The sequence below is a fragment of the Culex pipiens genome, chromosome 1 (genome assembly GCF_016801865.2).
Source record: "Culex pipiens pallens isolate TS chromosome 1, TS_CPP_V2, whole genome shotgun sequence".
Lineage (NCBI taxonomy): Eukaryota > Metazoa > Arthropoda > Insecta > Diptera > Culicidae > Culex > Culex pipiens.
Genome location: NC_068937.1, coordinates 8,604,704 through 8,625,007, shown reverse-complemented (window position 1 = coordinate 8,625,007; position 20,304 = coordinate 8,604,704). Strand labels below are relative to the sequence as shown.

The window sequence follows — 20,304 nt, the reverse complement described above, 5'->3', positions numbered from 1 at the left end:
CATGCTCGGAATTCATATAACACACATAATGATTTTTCTACCGACTCTATGCTGTGAGCGCCCACAGTTAGGCAACAGTAGCGCACCGTTTGAATAATGCGCCTGAATCTCTGGGCTGATGGGTTCTGCTGGCAGATTTTTTTTTTTCCCCTGAACGCCCGGTGGGCACTGGATTCCCACTTCCGGTCGACCAGCAAAGTCCGGTTAGGTCGGTTCCGTCACCGTGGCCACTGCTGGGCGAGTTGGAGTGAGAAGAAAAAAACGTGGCCATAAAAAGGATGGGAAGCTTATTTTACATTCATAACACCATTATCACAGGTTTCGTGTCCCTCTCGGTGGAGAGTCCGCATACGTGGTCGGAATCTGGGCGGCACGGTGGACTAAAACCGTCGTCGTCGACGGTGATAATTTTATTTCCTCCGACTTGTGCCGTTTCATTTCCGTAGTCAGAGTCGTAATATTGCTTGTAATTGGATTTCGGACAAAAGATGGGTTTGGTCAGCTCGGGGGGAAAAAAATCATGTCCGGAGTACATATGTCGGGCTAATGATGGTCTTTTTTTTGCGGAATTTTTGACGTTGAGAATAAATTAAGCCCAAAGGTATGCAATCGTTCCGACACGTCGGTAATGCCTACTTTGAAGCGCATCTCTCTTAAAATTCTCAGACCAAACTCACAAATCAGAGCATCGACCCCAAATTTGCATAATACGCACTCCAGGTCGCGATTCACGTTCCCCTGCCAAAGTCAGACCCACGAACGACGAGTTTCAAAGGGGCGGTATTAACAGCGTGACCACTAGAAAGGATTTGTTATTCAGCCTTTGACGAATTGTACCGCTTGGGTTCTCATATATATCGACAAACATTATAATAACCCCCCTTCTTTCTCTTCTTAGACTTCAGACCAAGACGCACGTTTTGTTAACCTCTTTTTTTCTCCACATTCTGAAGTAAGGAAATTTTCGATTGTGATGCAAATTTGTCCAGACTGCCACCGGAGAGAGGCTGAAGCGCGCGGTTTTATTTCTTTTGTGTGAGGAGGTTTTGAAAGGAAAATTGTTATTTCTTTTCCTTTGGTACGAGTACAGTACAGGGGTCGTCCAGGAAATTTATGATTGAAAACCTTGCGGGGAATTCACTCACCGTTAAACAGTATCATGATCATTAATTGTACGGTGGCCGCAAGAGTTGCGAACCGGAATTTTGATGGAATTGAAATAGGACAGAGCAGAAGGGAACGAGACATAGATTTTTAGATTATAAAAATAAAATCAAGCTACACTACTTGTTGGCAAAAACATGACAACAAATTGATAGAATTTCGAATTTATCAAATTTTTAACAGCAAAAATGTTTTGTAAATGCTCGAAAATCTGTTCCTGGAGAAGGATTTTCCTAATTGATTTGATGTCTTCAACAAGTATATTTTAGATGACAAAAATTCCATCAGTTAGGCCGTTGCAAATATTTTTCAAAGTTTATGTCGCCCTCCCCTCCCCCTTCAAAATTGGTCTGAAAAATCAGGGGGCAAAAAAAATATTTTTCCAAAAAACTTCAAAATTTCCATGAAAATAGAAGTCTAATCAACTGAAAACAAACTAAAATGCATTTTTCTGCATTGATAATCATATTTAGCATGTTTGGGCTTGTTTAAAAATGTTTTGAATTATTATGAAATTCCAATGTACAGCACCGCAAAAATTTTATTTTTCGCAAAAAATATTTTTTTCGTGAATACTCAGAAACATTGGAAACTAATGATGGCAAAACAACTGGACAGGTGTGTAATGCATTTTAAAACACTTTTTTCATTAAAATGTTGAAACCATGGCTCGTAATTTCAATTTTTATACTTTTTTTTATTTTTTGCCCCCCCCCCCCCTCGACTTTGGTCAGAGTCGAGGGACATAAACTTCAAAAAATATTTGCAACGGCCTTATGCAGGGGTGACCAAAGTATGGCCCGCGGGCCAAACGTGGCCCGCGAGATGGTTTTCTGTGGCCCGCGAACCCATTTTGAATGATCATATAAAATGGCCCGTGGAACACTTGTAAAGTGATTTCATACTTTTTCAAAATAATAATATTAAAAAAGACGGTGGTTTTTTTTTATTTTTTGTCAAAACAAAAACTAATTGTTTATTAATATATTGATCCCATTTTACGAAATATTTTGTACAAAATCCTAATAATTAACGCAATTTTACACGTTTCAATGTAAGTTAAACAAGTAAATATCGTCAAAACTTTCATCAAACATTTTTAGAAAAGTTTATCGAACGTTTAAATTTGATTAGGTAGAAATCTGTAATAATTGCAAAAAAAAATAAATAAAAGTATTTCATATTAGTTTGAAAGTCATAATGACCATTTTTATGAACTGACCATCAAACTTCCCTCGGGTTTCAAACTCATGACAGCTGGATAACGAATCTGATTGACTACACTGAAATAAAAAAAAAAAGTACCAAATTCCTAAATTCTAGGAATTTTGGCTCCTTTCCTTATTTAGTAATCGGGTTTTTTGGATTACTTAATAAGAAAAGGAGGCAAAATTCCTAGAATTTAGGAATTTGGTACTTTTTTTATTTCAGTGTACTATATCGGAGGAATAACGTAGTTGCGAAAATTTTACAAAGCTTTTGTAAACTAAACCTCCCCTCCCTCCTCATTATTAAAAATTGGCTCAAATAATCAGGCGCAAATTTTTTTTTCAAAATACTTCAAAATATCAATGGAAATTTAAGTGCAATCAGCTGAAATCAATGGAGCACCGGATTCGAGTGGTAGAAATTACAGTTAAATACATTGTAGAAAAAAGAAAAAAACTGCTCGAATGGAAGTGCTCCATTAAAAATGCAGTTAGTGTTTTTCGCTAAAAAGGTTTTTTCGTCTAATCTTAAATTTTTTGCATTAAATTTTGCAAATCAAATTTACGGGTATTTTAAACATTTTTTTCATTGAAATGTTGGGTTTCAATTTTTGCACAACGAATTTTCTTTAGTTTCACTTAACTTAAAAAAAAAAATACGCCGTTTCATAAATTGTTTAAATTTCATTTCACCATTTTCGAATTGCAAAAAAACTCCATTACAATTTAATGAAAACACAAATACATTCAACTAAATAAACTTTTTTCAAATACCTAAAACATTTAAATAAACAATACTGATAGAAAACTGTCATTTCGTGTTTTCTTTTATTTTTTTTTTAACGGAATTGATATTAACGCCGGGACCGTGGTGTAGGGGTAGCGTGATTGCCTCTCACCCAGTCGGCCTGGGTTCGATTCCAGACGGTCCCGGTGGCATTTTTTCAAGACGAGATTTGTCTGATCACGCCTTCCGTCGGACGGGAAGTAAATCTTGGCCCCGGACTAACCTAAAAAGGTTAGGTCGTTAGCTCAGTCCAGGTGTAGGAGTCGTCTCCCTGGGTCCTGCCTCGGTGGAGTCGCTGGCAGGCAGTTGGACTCACAATCCAAAGGTCGTCAGTTCGAATCCCGGGGTGGATGGAAGCTTAGGTGTAAAAAGAGGAATCTCGCAATCGAGAACGCCAAGGCAAAGCTGTAGAGCGAATAATTTGATTTGATTTGATTTTTGATTTGATATTAACGAAAATGTTATTAATGTTTTGTAAAAATAACAGAAATTTCAAAAAACTTTATCTGATAGATATAGTTTTTTAGATTTTCAAATTAAAATAAAGTAATTTCATTTTTTAATTACCTATTTTGTAAATTTGGCCCGCAAGCTAATTTGAGCTTCAAATTTGGCCCGGCCTCCAAAAACTTTGAGCACCCCTGGCCTTATGGCACAACTTGATCAAGATATGATTTTATGAAAAATAGATTTATTTCTAACATTATGTTGGAATATCGATTTCTAACATTATACATATTTACAACGGTCTTTGAAGATCTTTATTTATTTATTTTTATTTTTTTCTAGATTTTTAAAATTTGCCTCGATGAAGAAGAAAAATGGTTTAAAAAATTAATTTTGACAAAATTTTGGTCTTTAATCATTTCTTTTAAAATACTTAATATTCACCACAGACAATCAAACACGTAGAGCTTTTAGAAACTTTGAAACACGTGTAAATTAGCTGTAATGAGTACATAAGCACCGTGAGCGTGAATTTGTCAATTGATTGATTTTAAAAAGATTCACGTCTATTTGTCTGTGGAAAGGTATTTTTTATCAATTTTTAACACATAAATTATTGTCAGGTGTGTATTATTTTGTAATCAAACCATCGTTAAGCTTCGTTGCATTAGATACGAAATTTTGAAGCATTAAAAAAGTCCCGGGCAGACGGTAATAACAAAATTCATGCCATTTCAATAACAAATACTGTTAAAATAACAACAACACTTTTTGTTATTGGTCTGATATTGGTTGAAATGCAAAACAACTTGGGATTAACATTTTTTTGTTATGGAAGAATAACTCCAACTGTTTTTGGGATGATCGGATTAGTTGTTAAAATAACAAAAAATAATAACAAAGATTTGTTCGAAGAATAACTAAAAATGTTATTAGTCTGTTATTACAATAACAATCCAATAAAAAAAAAATTCATAACGATGAATAACAAATCTAACATAAAGTGTTATTGGCCTAGTATTTTCAACTAACAAAAAATGTTATTACTAAGTTATTTCCGTCTGCTCGGGGTTGCCTTAAAGAGATAGATTTTGTTTTAAACCGAAATGTAATTAAATTTTAGGTCTAAGCATTCAAAAAATAAAATAACCAGAAAAACTGAAATAAATGATTGTGAGAGAGTGTTTGAGTTCTAGAGCTTCTGTTCATTCAAATCAACGTTAATTTTCACTTCGGTCTAATTCCAGGTTTCAAATCTCATAATTGCGAGACAATCTCACAATTTCCGCCTTCAATGTCTAAAATTTTCACCCACCGACGAGTGAAAAAAAAACATTTCTCAAAAAACAACACACACTCCCATCACCATAGGAGAGCTCAAACGCACCTCATAAGCTCATAATGTGTAATACGTTTACCTTTTGTCCCACTCTCGTTTTGGCCGGGATTAACTTTTATCAATCCCATCAGATCTAGGCCTCGGCCCGGCCATTGATATGTGATATTTATTAGCCCCTGTGCCAGATCAAAACTTTCCAAGTTTTTTCTCTTCTTTTTTGTTTGCTTTTTTGCACCCACGTCCCACGCCAGGTTCATTCATAGGTTTTCAGCGAATAATTCGGAAGGACGAAGAGGGAGAGGGAGGGCTAGTTACAGCTTTTTATACACGTAATTTTTATCCTGATCCTGATCGGTAAAATGATATATTTCCACTTTTTCACTAATTCTTTCATTCCGTTCCGCTACCGGTCGCTTTTGTCGTTACTGGATCCGCCGAGTTTTGAATGACGACAGGGCACCGTAAGATGGCACGATTTTGAGTGGATGCGCCGCGATGTATGCAAGTTGCGCAAGAACCATACAAGCATGCAATGCAGTGTAAATGCCAAATTTTATGCAACATGTAGATCATCTTTCTAATTATGTGAAATTATGATAAATTTGACACCATTTTACGGTAAAAGTGATCCAATCCAAAACCATTGCAACCTGGGCAAACCACTCCAGGTTTTTTTTTCAACTTTTTTCAAAAAACCGGTAGAAGGACAGTGTGCAGTAAAAAAAAGGTCCAGCAAAACTCGGCCAATTTTGCTGTTGTTGTTTTTATTTGGAGTTCAGTTTCGCCCTCTCTCTCTCCATGTTGTTGATATCGTTTTGCAAAATAAATACCCAACATTACGAGGGCTGCTTCACGCCCAACATTCTTTGGTCGAGTGTGTTTTTTTCCACACACACACACCCCCTCTCAATTCCGTACAAAATGTTTGAAGGATTTTTTTCTGCGTTCGACCTCAACGCCCAACGCTCGTTCTCGGCCGGGGTCTAGATTTCAAAGGATTGATAACGAACGGTGCGAGAGGACAAAGCGAAATTTGTTGATGGAAATGGGAGCTGAGATTTTAAGGGTAATTCATCTCGATTGGGTGTGTTACGTCGGAAGGGACAAAGTGGTGATTTGTTTAATTTTGTTGAAATCTTGTTGTATTTAAAAAAAAATATTAACTAAATTTTAAGTTTTTGGTTAAATTATTAATATTTTATAATGAACATATCCACAAAATGGAATTTCTGCCCATGTACAATTCAGAAGCAAAAGCAAAAAAACAGGGTCTCAAAAAGCACAAATCAAATCAAAAAAAAATCAAACCATCCACATTAACGACCCCCGGGTCTTTTGTGGTCTCTATTGCAAGTTTCTGCTCGAACCAAGGAGTCCGAAGGCTTGAATGGGGAGAGCACCCAAGACCTCTTTCTACTCCAAGGAACCTTCCACCACAGTGTTTGAACTGACGACCTTTGGATTGCGAGTCCAACCGCCGCCAGCGATTCCATCGGAGTAGGCTTGGTTTGGTGTGTTGTTTGTACTTATGGCATGGAGACGACTCCTACACCTGGAATGACTTAACGGCCTAACAACCAAGGCCGGGACCGACATTTTACTTCCTCATCCGATGGAAGGTTGGAGCAGATGGGAATCGAACCCAAAATCATCCGCTTACAAAGCGGACAGCGTAACCATTCGGCCACGCACTGCACACGTTCTCACTGGGTAGAAGCACGTTCTCCTTGAATTTTCCAAAAACATTTAGACATGGGAATTGTCTTTCTCCAAAATTTGTATGGAGAATTAGGGAGGTTCGTCGCACAAAAATGTACATTGCTCACCCCTAATGCATACACCCACTGACGTTAGCAAGTAACATTTTTTGTTTGAAAATAAACATTGGCCTATTTACATTGTTTTGCTTGTGTTCGCTAGAAATTCGGGAGGAAATCCGCCAGATGGCTGATGAAAGTTCCCAGACCTACACCCGAAACAAGCAGAGCAGAAATTAAAACCAAGGGGGTGGTGCCAGAACAAAGTGACAGTAGACTCGGCCGTCACCAAAACCTTACTAGCCTACGCAGTTGTATTCGTGAGTAGCCCCTGTCTGAAACTAGTCCATGCGTTAGTGTTTGTGAGTAGCCCCTGTCGAAATTTTCTGGTGTTTAGTAGTGTTGGTAATGTTTTGGTTTCATTAAAATTGCAGCCTTAACATAGACCTGATTAAAACCCATCCAAGACACACTCCCTTGTTTGAAAGTGTTCTAAAGCAGGGGTGATTAAAGTAGACCTTTGTTATTGTTAACCAAGAAAATATTCAGAAACATACTATGTTTTGTTTCATTTTTTAGTTTTGCATGAAAAATGTAATCGACAGCTGGTTGATAATATTTTTAGCTTAATTTTTTTAAATTGTTGATTTGAATCTAGATTTGAATGAATTCAACCAATTTGTTGGGAGCCTTTTTCAACGGAACTGTTACCAAACAATAAAAAAAATCAATTTTTTGTTCTCTGAACACAAATCAAAACTTCAACTGATGGAGGAATTTTACAGTCGTATAGATAAAAATAACTTTTTTTATAAATATTTTTCACATTTGCCCCGCAATCAAATCATTGGGCACCCCTGTTCAAAAGTGTTCGAAAGACCAGTCGAGACACGCACCACTTCTACCCAGTGAGAATTTTGGCTCGAGCTTCGAGTCGATTTAGGCTCGATCTCGAGCTTTTTTTTGCGTATTAGAGGGTGACGATTCTCGAGATATTCTGTTTGCCGGGACCCGGGAGTTTTAGTTCTTTACAAATAGAAAAATTAGAAAAAATAGCATTTCCATAAACTTAATATCAATGAGTCACAATTATTTAACACAATTTTAGTTTTACATAAAAAATATCAATTACTTTGTGGAATATTTGGAATACTTGTTGAAAAAGCTTCTCAAAGCTGCAAGTAAAAGTTCAATTCAATGATTTGGTGGATTGTCAGTGAATTATTTTGTTGTTCGATTCTAAGTTCTAACTGGATTATTTTTCCTGAGTTTAAAGTGTCTGTGTCATCTTTTTATTTGTTTTTGTTTGAATATTTGCAAGATTGGGATTTTAGCTATGAGACAAATAAGGATTCCAAGCAACATCTAAAACTTTTTTAAAATTCATTTTTGATTTTCTTTTTTACATCATTTACATCATTCAGACAAGATATTTATGATTGTCCAATCACAATCCATGATTTCTCAGCTCAAAACATATAACAGTTGTTTTTTCGTTCTCAATTTAATTAATGTAAAGGAATTAGTATACATATAAGGAAAACTGAACTGAATACTTCCAATTGCCAATATTACGTTCCCAAAAATTATAAATATGCCAGAGTTTTACTAAAATAACAATTTATTTTTGGTGCTTTTTCGAAAATCGAAAGTTAGTTGCCTCCAAATTTTTAAATAATATTGAACAAGAGAAGTCTATCAATATCTAAACGTTGACTGCTGTTTTTTTATGGTCGTGTCCTAAATTACAAATATTGGAATTTTTTACAAGTTTAATTTAACACTTTATTAATTTGCAAATGAAATAAGCAATGGTGGAATCAAAATTGCCATATGTTTGTTTTTATGTATTGAATTCAACTATTCTTTTGTCTCTGATTGTATTTTTTTATGTTTTGCTTTAATTTTTATGAATATTAAAATTCCCGAGAGTCTCAACCAAATTTCCCGGGAATCGAAAGGCTAAAAAAATGCCAATTTCCCGGGGAAATTGGAGGGGAGTCTGAGATTCAAAAAAAAAAGTTTTCACGTGGTTTATGGATGGTCCCTTATGAAGAGTGACAACAATAGAGTTATCTAAGCCCGATCTCACGCACACTAGCCCGTCATTTGTTTTGCTGGCCGGTACAAAATTTGACCTCAATCTTTTTCGTGTACGTACACGCAATACATGTGCACGTAGATAACTCTATGCACGGATTTTTACGGTTGAATAAGGCTTTCTAAATAAAAAAAACCCTTTAAAAAATGAAAGTTAAAAAAATCTTCGATTCACATTCATTGAAAATCAAGTTCGTTTCCAAGGATACTAGATTTTTTTTAACTTTTATTTTTTAAAGGGTTAAAATGGATCAAAATAAACATTTTTATGCATGTTTATATTGTGAAATTGTCTCAGAAACACGAATATGATAAAATTATCACCAGAAAATGGGATCTAAGGGGTCCTCCGAGCAAAAATTTACAACCAAAAAATTTACTAAAAGTAGAAGTGTCTATTTAATATGTTAAACTGCCTTATCCAAAGCGTTCTTAGTCTCAAATGGTAGTCCCAGATGTCCCCTACAAGCTGCAGGTCGAACCGAGTTGATATCTGGATGGAACACTTTTTTCTTTGAGTTTGAAAATTATGCAATTTTTTTCACTAAAATGCCAATAACTCCCTTTAGATTAAACCAATTGGGATGCTCTACCCTGCATATTGTTGCATTTTTAAGCCCTTTCAGATGCATTTTGAATTTTGAAAATAAATTAAATTAAATGAATTTTGTCTAAGTTATAGACTTTTTAAGATTTTTGACGTTTTTGAGCTCTCAAACTTTGTGTCCAGATTTGCCCCACTTCCCGTTAACCTAGAGTGCTCATATTTTGGCCAGATGCTAGTTTTATATGTACAAACAACCCCTGAAAATTTCAGGCAGATTGGTGAGGTCCAAACGACGTGCCATACAAAAGGGTATGCCCTGTTCGTGGACTCACTCTTAAGTGGTTCCGCTTACTCCGATAGACATTGGCATTCGCGATGAAAAGCTCAAAAATTCCGACAGATGGCGCAAAGCATCGAAGAATGACGATTCAAATTTTCGCTGTTCGGTTACATAGGAATGCAAACTTAAAATTGAATTTACAGCTCATAGAACAACTTTTGAGAAAAAATTCAAGTAGTACGATTGTTAACTCTTTGCCCTCTATAAATTAACGCAATAAAAAAAAATTTGAAAAAAAATAATTTTGAAAAAATAATATTGTTTAAAATGATAGAGCATCAAAAGTTAACAAAGTATCAGCTCGAATTTTTGCTCAAAAGTTGTTCTCAACGCTGGAATTTAACAAAACAGAATTCGCATACATAACCTCAAAGGGCGGAAATTTCAATCGACATTCTTCGCTCTGTTCTGCTACTCAACACTAGGTGTCGCCTGTCGTTTGGCTCTTGAACGGCAATAGGGTGTGAAAAGGAAAAGTTATTGCAAAATAGAGAATTTGCAGCAAAGCTAAAAGACGCGTGTCGCCACCTATGAACAAATAGCGTAAACCTATGATTTTTAGAAAAAATGTGTTTTTTCCTTCCTAATCAACATTTTTATAAAACTTATGCCGGATTTGGATGAGAAAAATTATTTCCAACAATTTGGTGTATAACTTTCCAATATTTGTTTGATTTTTCTATGAGAAAACTGTTGATTTAGAAAAAGATAGTAATTTGGACTATTTGGCAAGAAAGTCTGTCAAAAATCAATACAAATTGTTGAATATACGTTAACACATCTGTTATCAACTATATAACTGTTTATTTCATTGATATATACGGGGAAACTCATTTTTTCGTGTTCCAAAACATGTTTTTTAAAGAAAAAGGTCACAAATTTTTGCGCGCCCAAAAGTTGATGTTCATTATTTTAAAGCAAAAAATTTTTCTCGTCTTTTGCAACCAGTTTCATGAAGATTGATGCAGGGAATCATGAGAAATAAGCGATTTTGTTCTTTAATCGACAGAAAGGCATACGACTTTAGGCAAGTAACCTCATTTTGGCGCCACCTACATTTGAAACACAGTCGCGCTGCAAAACCTCAATTGAGGTTTTGCAGCGCGACTGTGTTTCAAATGTAGGTGGCGCCAAAATGAGGTTACTTGCCAAAAATCGTATTCCTTTCTGCTGGATTGAAGAACAAAATCGCTTATTTCTCATGATTCCCTGCATCAATCTTAATGAAACTGGTTGCAAAAGACGAGAAAATTTTTTTGCTTTAAAATAATGAACATCAACTTTTGAGCGCGCAAAAATGTGTGACCTTTTTTTTAAAAAACATGTTTTGGAACACGAAAAAATGAGTTTCCCTGTATATATCAAGGAAATAAACAGTTGTATAGTTGATAACAGATGTGTTAACGTATGTTCAACATTTTTTATTGATTTTTGACAGACTTTCTAGCCAAATAGTCCAAATTACTATCTTTTTCTAAATTTCCAGTTTTCTCATAGAAAAATCAAACAAATATTGGAAAGTTATACACCAAATTGTTGGAAATAATTTTTCTCATCCGAATCCGGCATAAGTTGTATAAAAATGTTGATTATGAAGGAAAAAACACATTTTTTTCAAAAAATCATAGGTTTACGCTTTTTGTTCATAGGTGGCGACACGTGTCTTTTAGCTTTGCTGCAAATTCTCTATTGCAAAAAAAAAAATTGCCAGGACAACATTTTTGATGGATTAATTTTAGTCTCCTTGCAACTGGCTGTCAAGTAGGACCTTTTGTGTCAAGAAGGGCTGCGAAGTTATTTTTTTTAATTGATTTTAAAATCTATTTTAAATTCTTTGCAGTCGTAGGGGAAATTCTCGTATATTTGGCAGGTTAAGCACTCGCTCCTAACTCCATACAATTTGCTGATTTTCACTATTTAAACAACTAATTTTGCAATACTTTTGATAGAAACTTGCTTGCTCACTTCTTATTGACATATTAATCACTTAATTTCAGTTGAAAATGCTTTTACTGAGCTGTAATTGAATGTCAAAGTGCTGATATGGCAACATTAGAGACACGCTGGAATTAGATGCCATTCCCCTACAAGGGGTAATTTTATTCAGAAAAGTAAGCTTTATCATTGCGAATAATAATATCACAAATGAAAGCTTAAGTTTAGGAGCAAAATATCAACTTTCTATGATTTTTTTTAACAAATGCCGATAAGTAAACTGTTTCGAATATGAGGGATGACTGTACTCGATTGAATGCTTGGTCTGTGCGATCTGTCAAAACAATCTGTACTTGTTACAAGCCTGCCTGGCACCACTGCCTTCAGCAAAGCTTTCGCGACCTGTCAAAATCAACGTTTGTCTGTGTGTTGGTGAAGCCTTTGGTGGCGCGCCAGAAACAGGAACCAACACGACTGCGTCGCGCCGCGATCCAAGCAATCATTGAGTAAAGTGAACTCTGTGTCAGTGGACGTGCCCGAACTTTTGCTCGTCGTCTTGGATTAGTAAGCTTCAAAGAGGAGGTAAGTTTGTGTGATTAGTGGGCTGTGTGGGGGGAAGGGTTTAGAAATTTTCGGGAAAAATAGTGCAAAATTTGTTAATTTCTGGGGAGAAAGTGTGAAATTGTGTTAGATTTCGGAAAAAGTGCATGAAATTGTTGTGTTTTTGTGGTGAAAAGTGTCTGGTAAGCTGCCAGCACAAATTTTGATCTGTGCTCCACCGAATTCTCCCGACATTCGTTGCGACGCCATTTTGTAGCATTGTTTTCTGGCCTCTCTTTTTTTCTTGGGTTTGCGCGGCTGACGTTTCGTGGCCTCAAATTCGCGCAAAAATCGCAGCAATCGCGAAATTTTCTGTAAACAATCAAAATTGTCGGTGTTTGTTTTGATTTTGGGGCTTTTTCGCGAAATTTGACGATTTTCAAAAACCGTAAGTGCGCGCGTGGACTTCCTACAAAGAATATTAACTTTTTTTTCAGTAGAGTCTTTGGAAAACGGGGCGAAGGCCGAGCCACACTGCGCACACACACACCCCGACTGACTTCCCCTTCTTCTTTTTCCCCCTTTCCCACTCTTGATGTTTGTGCTGCTCATCAGTCAGTGCCTGCTTTGGTTGCGCCTTTTTCAATTTCAATCACCAAATCGGCTTGCCAGAGTGAGTGACTAATGTCACCCTGTTTTGTCTGGTGGGGAGAAATGTCTGGCTGTCTGTCGGGCAGAATTTTTAATGATGATGAGAGTCGATTTTTCCCACGGGGCGGTTGTTCACCCGATTTTTGATTGAGGATTACTTGTGGCGGGAAAATCGCCGCAGAGACACAGGTTATGTTTTGCAAGTGTTTGTGCAAGGAGGGAGGAGAAAAAATAGTGGAAACAGGTTTATCGATTATTTTGTGTTTGGAGCTTGTTTTTTTAAGGGTTCGGGTTATCTTCTGGTGGAAGCTGTTTTGGGGATTATTGCGCGTGCGCGCAATGAGGGTTGTAATTTCGCTGGGGTCCAGAATTATTGTTAGAATAGGTGTTGAAAAACAAAAGGGAATGTTGCTTTTTCATCACTTTTTGCCTTAGCTTTTTTGAACGGAATATTCCTGTACAATAGGGTTTTTAAGCCATATGTAAATTTTTATATACAACGGTAAAAAAACACAATTCATAACCATTTCTGAACCTTTTCATTTTTAATGCAAAAAAAAAATAGACAAGACAACATTTATACGATGAATTAACTATGGTCCTCTTGGAACGAGCTGTCAAGTAGAATGCTTTCTGTCAAGATGGGCCACGAAGTTTTTTTTTAAATTGAATTAAAAATTCATTTTAAATCCTTTGCGGTCATTTTACACAGAAAAATAAGGTTTATCGTTGTGAACAACAACATCACCAATTTATGAATACTCATCTTCAAAAGTGCTTTAGTTTGTTTAGCTAAACGTCCTCCAAAAGCTTTTTACCTAAAATAGAATTTCGTTTTTTTTTTCTTATACATACACAAGAATGAGGCTTTTTTTTCATTTAAAATTCATTTTTAAATTAATTTTGTAAAATTTTGGATCGCAGCCTTTATATAGACTCATTTTTCTAGAACTAGGCTTTTTTCAAGATTTTTAATTTTGTATTTTTTGCTAAAATTAAGCTAAAGCTTATTTCTCGGATTAGTTTTCAAAAAGCCGTAAGAGCCATTGGTAAACAAAGCCCTTTTTGCATCGGTATTCGACCTACTTACGAAAAACCAATATCAAAAATGCTTGAGATTATTCATCTACACGTCCTTCAAGTGCCCCAAACTAAAAATAAATGAAATTTTGTTTAATTTTGAAGAAAAACGAAAATTGGGTCCTAAAATGAAGCTAAGATTACCGTTAGTGGGGGTGACATTGGGTCTGGGGGGTGAGATTGGGTCAAAGTGATTTTTTACGGATTTTACCATTTCTCAGGTTATTCTCAATGAAACTGAATTCTGTTAAAGGAGTTGTGTAGGGGACATCTTAAGATGACTTCGCTGAAAAAATCTCGTTCCTAGAACAAATCCTGTTATTTTGGCATATGTCTAAAGTTGGGGTACGTTTTTGGCCAAAAATGACCTCTCGAAAAATCATTTTTCATATATTTTTGTTAGAATTGCTCGAAAACTACCCAAATGTTTGAAAATCTCCACTTCAAACATTGTAGCATGTCAATACGATTCCCTCGAACAAGAAACGCTGTGGGATGACTTGTTTTTACCATATCGTTGTATTTCAGCATCATTTTAGTTTCATTTGACCCAATGTCACCCCCTCTAAGGGGTGAGATTGGGTCAATTTTCAAACTATTGGCATTTAAGGTAGTGTTCATCAAAATCCACCATATTTTGGGAAAATATTAGTAAACTATCTAAGAACAAATCTACGTTGAAAGATTTTCGATGTTATTTAATTTTTTTTTTGTTATTAAGAAATTTCGAGAGGTGTTTCGTTTTATGACCCATAGTCACCCCCACTGACGGTACTGATATTATTGTTTACAGCGATAAAGCTTTTTTTTCTGAGTACAATGACACTTTGTACAACCACAAAGAGTTTAAAATGGATTTTTAAATCAATTTTGAAAAATTAACCCCGCGGTCCTTCTTGACAGAAAAGCTCCTACTTGACAGCTCGTTCCAAGGGGACCATAGTTGACCCATCGAAAAAATGTTGTCATGTCAAATTTTTTTTTTTTTGCATTAAAATGAAAAAAAGTGATCAGAAATGGTTTTTAATCGTGTATTTTACCGTTGGACATAAAAATTGACATAGGGCATATAAAAATTGATATAAAATACCAACATTTGAATGCAAAATGTGTTTTCAAATGCATTTTACACTACTTAAGTTCTTTTGCAATCATTAGTTAGTTAAAGACTTTTTGCGATACCAAAGATATTTTTTTTTTTTTTCAAAAATTCAAAAGATTTTTTAAACAACCCAAACATGCTAAAAATGATGCAAAAGAATGCATTTTAAATTTCAGTTGATTGAACTTAAATTTCCATTGAAATTTTGAAGTTTAAAAAAAAATTTATGCCCCCTGATTTTTCGGGCCAACTTTGAGGGGGGAGGGGGGAGACAAAAACTTTAAATAAAATTTGCCTTATTTGATATGTTTTCGTGGACAGAAAAAACGTGGTTTCAACATTTGATTTAAAAAAGTGCATTTTTATAAACCTGTCTAGTCTAGTTGACGATACTTTTCGCGGTGAATTCCATAAAATGTAAAATGTTTTCTAAACAAACCCAATCATGCCAAACAGCGATGGAATAATCATCATCAAAAGAAAATCATTGGACGTTCATCAAGAGAAAAAATCCGAAAGGAGCATGGCTCTCCTCTCTCGCGCACGAAAGATCGGTAAAAAGAATTTAAAAAAAAATCATCATCTTGATTATTCGGCGGAACATCTTTTTCACTTCTACACTTGCAAGTGTAACGTCACACGTCGAAAAATGACCTGTCACATTTTGTTGATGGGCAATATGTGTAAAAAAAAGTTAAATAAATATTTTTAAGTGGTGCTGACAAAGAAATTCACAAAAAATCGTCAGCAGATTGATTTTTTTCGAGAAGTTCGGGAGCGATTTTTTTTTGCGTGATTTGCCTCCTCTCTCTTTCGCGGGTGAAGAAAGTTCGCTAGCGAAATTGATTTTTTTTGCGATTATTCCATCCCTGATGCCAAATATGATTATTAATGTAGAAAAAATATGTTTATACATCTTTCAGTCGATAACAGTTCTATTTTCATTAAAAGTTTTTAGAATTTTGTTTGCCCCTTGATTTTTCCGACCAATTTGAAGGGGGTGGGAGCGACATAAACTTTGAAAAATATTTGCAACGGCGTAAGTTTCCGTACTCAAAATACCGTATTTTTTTTCGAAAATACACTCAACCCCCGGTTGTTGGTCACTTTTTTGTTTGACACTTTTTTAGTTTGTACCCCGTTGGTTGGTCAAAGTCAAATTAAAAAGTGACGAACTGTCACTTTTTACACGGCGCTTACGCACACTACCAAAACAAACGTTTAGTGATGTGTGTGAACTCCGTGTAAAAGGGGTGTCAAACTAAAAAGTGACCCCGTTCGTTTGACAACGGTTGATGTCAAACCATCGGGGTTTGAGTGTATTCAAATTTTGATAAATCTCAATAAAGATATCAAACGAAGCGAAATTATGTAAACATTTTCACTCTATTAATGTTTTTTTTTTTTTTTTGTAAAATACTAAAATTTTCACAAAATATCGTATTTTTCCAAAAATATCCAATTTTTCTAAAAAATACTCATATTACAAATTTTCATAACATTCAATATGGACATCAAACGAAGCGGAATTTTGTGTGCTTTTTTATTTTAGTAAAACGATTTTGTGAAATGCAAAAACTCCGTATTTTTTCGAAAATACTAAAAATTTTGTCATTCGCCATATCTAACATCCTTCGGGTATCTAGCAAAGTATCAAATTTTCATTTTATTTGAGTTTTTTTTGTAAAATATTTTTTTTTTCACAAAATACTTAAATTTTAATGAAATAAACGGAATGTTAAAAATATGTTTTGTTTTATATGGAATTCGAGTATTTTACTAAAGTATCTGTAATAAAGTGAAAAAACATGAAAAATTTCGCTTTGTTGAATACCCTTATTGCAATTTAAAAAAAATACGGAAAAAGTACGGTAATTTGTAAAAAAGTGTATTTTACAAACAAATATTATATAAAGTTTACGCTATTTCGGTTTGATTGATACCCATATTGCAAATTATAAAATTATATACGGTAGTTTGTGAAAAAAAGTATTTATACTTTGAAACATTTTCTAAATTATAAAACATATATTCTTAGCAAAAGCATTCAACATTTAACATGATAAGGTTAGATTTGGTTAGTTTCGGATAGATTTCAAAAATTATTATCGCCGATAGAATTATCCAAATCCGACGATAACTATTATCGTTTTCGATAGATGCTAATATTATCGACGATAATTATCGATTATCTAATATTATCGATCAACAACTTTAAAAATCAGGTACCGGAGCTATTAGTTTATAAAAATAGTTATTGTTGGGGAAAAATCTTACATTTTGATTGACAAGCAAAATTTCAAAAATTATTTTTAAATGTTAAATTAATTTTGCACTTGAAAATTAAATTACACATTTTCTGATAAAGAGCACCGTTTTAAAGTTATAGGCTTTTCGGGTGAATTTTTTCGAAATTTTTTAGGTTTTTTTGTAACTTAAAAATAATTTTCCAAGGAAAAACTCCCCTGCAAATAATATTTGCGAAAAGCTGAGAAATATCCTATATCCTGCAAACAATTTTCCTTATTTCCTTTTTTAATGAATAGAAAACTCTTGACTGGCTAAGAGATCATCCAAAAACCACGTAGACACTATTTTGGAAATCTCAAACCTCAAGTGCTTACAAAATTTCGACCTTTTTCTGAGATAAGTGACAGAACACTCCAATCGTCTTCACCACGACAACCTGCTTTTGACATTCTACTTTCGTTCGTTTCACACACAAACGAATGAGTGCTACGCAAAGTCACTCACACAGTCATTGACTTCCCTCTAGAAATACATTCGCTCAGAGAACGGTCGTTTGACATTCTACCGAGATTCCGATCATCTCTCCCATGATCGCATTCAAATGACTTCTGTCACCACGCAGCAGACACATGGAAGAGAGATAGAAAGAGCACGTTGTCTCGTTCGGGCGGCTGCTTGAGTGGTGCTTAGTTTTGGTTCGTTTTTAAAGCATTGGTCGGAGCTTCTGCGGATGTTAGCAGGAATCCGTGGTAGGATGTTTCTTCGGTCGTTCGCTGTGAGTTGTGGATTGCATTTAATTTATCGTCGCTCCATACTTTAGTAACGTGATATGAGCAAGGGCGTCTATGCGAAGTGTCCCTTCACCTGGTAAAATTTTTCCGGCGCTTTTGGGATTGCTTATTCAAAGAATTTGAATGCAGATTCTACCTTCGCTGTCAGAGATAAACATTTTTAAGGCGTTTTCTGGTTCTAACTGGTTTTGCACTGTAAAAATATATGCTAGTTTCAACAAAAAAGATTTAAACAAACTTTTGCGTCTTTTTTTCTTCAAACAGTTAAAAACAAACAAAAACAACAACAGCAGCAGCAGCAATGGCCCGTACTAAGCAGACCGCCCGTAAGTCCACCGGAGGAAAGGCTCCGCGCAAGCAGCTGGCGACCAAGGCCGCCCGTAAGAGCGCCCCGTCCACCGGCGGCGTCAAGAAGCCCCATCGTTACCGCCCCGGTACGGTGGCGCTGCGTGAAATCCGTCGGTACCAGAAGTCGACGGAGCTGCTGATCCGCAAGTTGCCGTTCCAGCGGTTGGTGCGTGAAATCGCCCAGGACTTTAAGACCGATCTGCGCTTCCAGTCGGCCGCCATCGGTGCCCTCCAGGTACGGAACTCCCGGCGTGTGTCTTGAGGAATTGTGATTTAAACCATTTCTTTTGAAACTCCCTTGCAGGAAGCCAGCGAAGCATACCTGGTCGGTCTGTTTGAAGACACCAACTTGTGCGCGATCCACGCCAAGCGCGTCACAATTATGCCCAAGGACATCCAGCTGGCCCGCCGTATCCGAGGCGAACGTGCTTAAGGTGGTTCCTCCCCTTCCCTCTTTATTTGTCTCCGCCCCTCCTTTCCCCCTCTTCACACGCAAGCATACATTATTAATATTATTATTATTATAATTTTACGACGCGATCAGCATCAAAAAGCAAGCCGAAACCATACAGATTTTCAAGAAAACATTTTTTGAAGCAACCAAACTCAACCCAACTCTTTGTTATTTTTCCCTTTCGAAGGACTTGCAGTTCCAGAGCGAGCAAAATTTACTGATTCTCTAGGTTTAAAGAAAACAAAACAAAAAATCTTAAGCAAGATGTGAAAGTATAAATTTATTCACAAACCACAGAAGAAGAAGAAAAAAATACAACACTAGATGTTTAAGGTAGCTGATAAGAGGGGCGTGCGAGCGCGTGTTCGCACTGTGGCGCGACCCTCCAGGACCTCGAAGGAGGTCCGAAGGAAGGTCTTCCTCTCCATCGGAACCCCGCAGCAGAACGATATCGCAACTCAAAAAATAACGCACGCATCCACCACGTACAGATTTGCTAAAACAAAATCGATGGAAAACGGATATGCAATTTATATTTTTTTTTACAAAGTAAGAAATAAACGTAAATGTTTAGTTGTGTAGAGAAGATCTTTGCCGTTTTATTTTTTTTGTTTCTTCCTTTGTCAATGTATAATCAAAAATAGCGTTTAATTTAAAGGGAATTTAGGAGTCGAGTTTTATCTTAACTTCAAAGTTTTCACACAACACATCAGCAGTAATATCACGTATATGAGAACAAACATGTTTCGATTCCATTTCATCATAGCAAGTGAAGTAATAATAATTGGACAACAACAAAACAATCCACATTAGAAAAAGAAACGTGCAGTTGCACCCTCCACACACACTGTCTTGAATGGAACGGTATTACATACATACAAACAAAAAGTTCAATAAATCACACATACATCTAAATTTTAAAAAAGTGAAAAAAGAAAACTTGTTTCTTTTAAAAGTGATGACATTTCCAAAAAATAAAAGGTCGCTTTCGAGCCGATATACAAACTAACCCAATTTTGACCTGCTTCTCTGACAAAGATTTTAACAAGTTGAGCAATTTTCTGATATTGCGGTCAATCTATGGCCAAAAATTTGTTCTGCTGCTGCCATGCGGTCATATCAGGTTTTGTCAGAATACCCATAATAACTTTCGAAAGAGTCAAAAAGATTGAAAATATGACAAACGTGTCAAAAGTTGTCAGAAATTAAGAGTTTTTTTTATATACCTCACTTGCTTACTTAAAAGCATACCCATTCTCTTTGTTACTACAGGCCTCTTGAAACATCAATTGCCGTTACCACGCAGAGCCCAAGTCGTAAGACGAAAGCAGATATAGAAGAACTGAATCTACCAGCGAATACCAAAGCTATAATCGCAAAAACTGAAGCAGAAAAGCTTGAAGTTATGGAAAACCAGAAAGTGATAAGAATTCAAGATCTGCCGAATCACTGGTTCCTCATTCG

General features: G+C 35.7%; 1 protein-coding gene across 1 annotated transcript; it reads left to right on the top strand.

Annotated features, from left to right (window-relative positions):
- Positions 1-12,051: 12,051 nt before the first annotated feature.
- LOC120413278 (histone H3.3A) lies at positions 12,052-19,426 on the top strand. Its single transcript, XM_039574009.2, has 3 exons — positions 12,052-12,206; positions 18,303-18,621; positions 18,691-19,426. Exons 2-3 carry the CDS (start codon positions 18,340-18,342, stop codon positions 18,817-18,819), a joined length of 411 nt encoding a protein of 136 aa, XP_039429943.1. The 5' UTR covers positions 12,052-12,206; positions 18,303-18,339; the 3' UTR covers positions 18,820-19,426.
- The last annotated feature ends 878 nt before the right edge of the window (positions 19,427-20,304 follow it).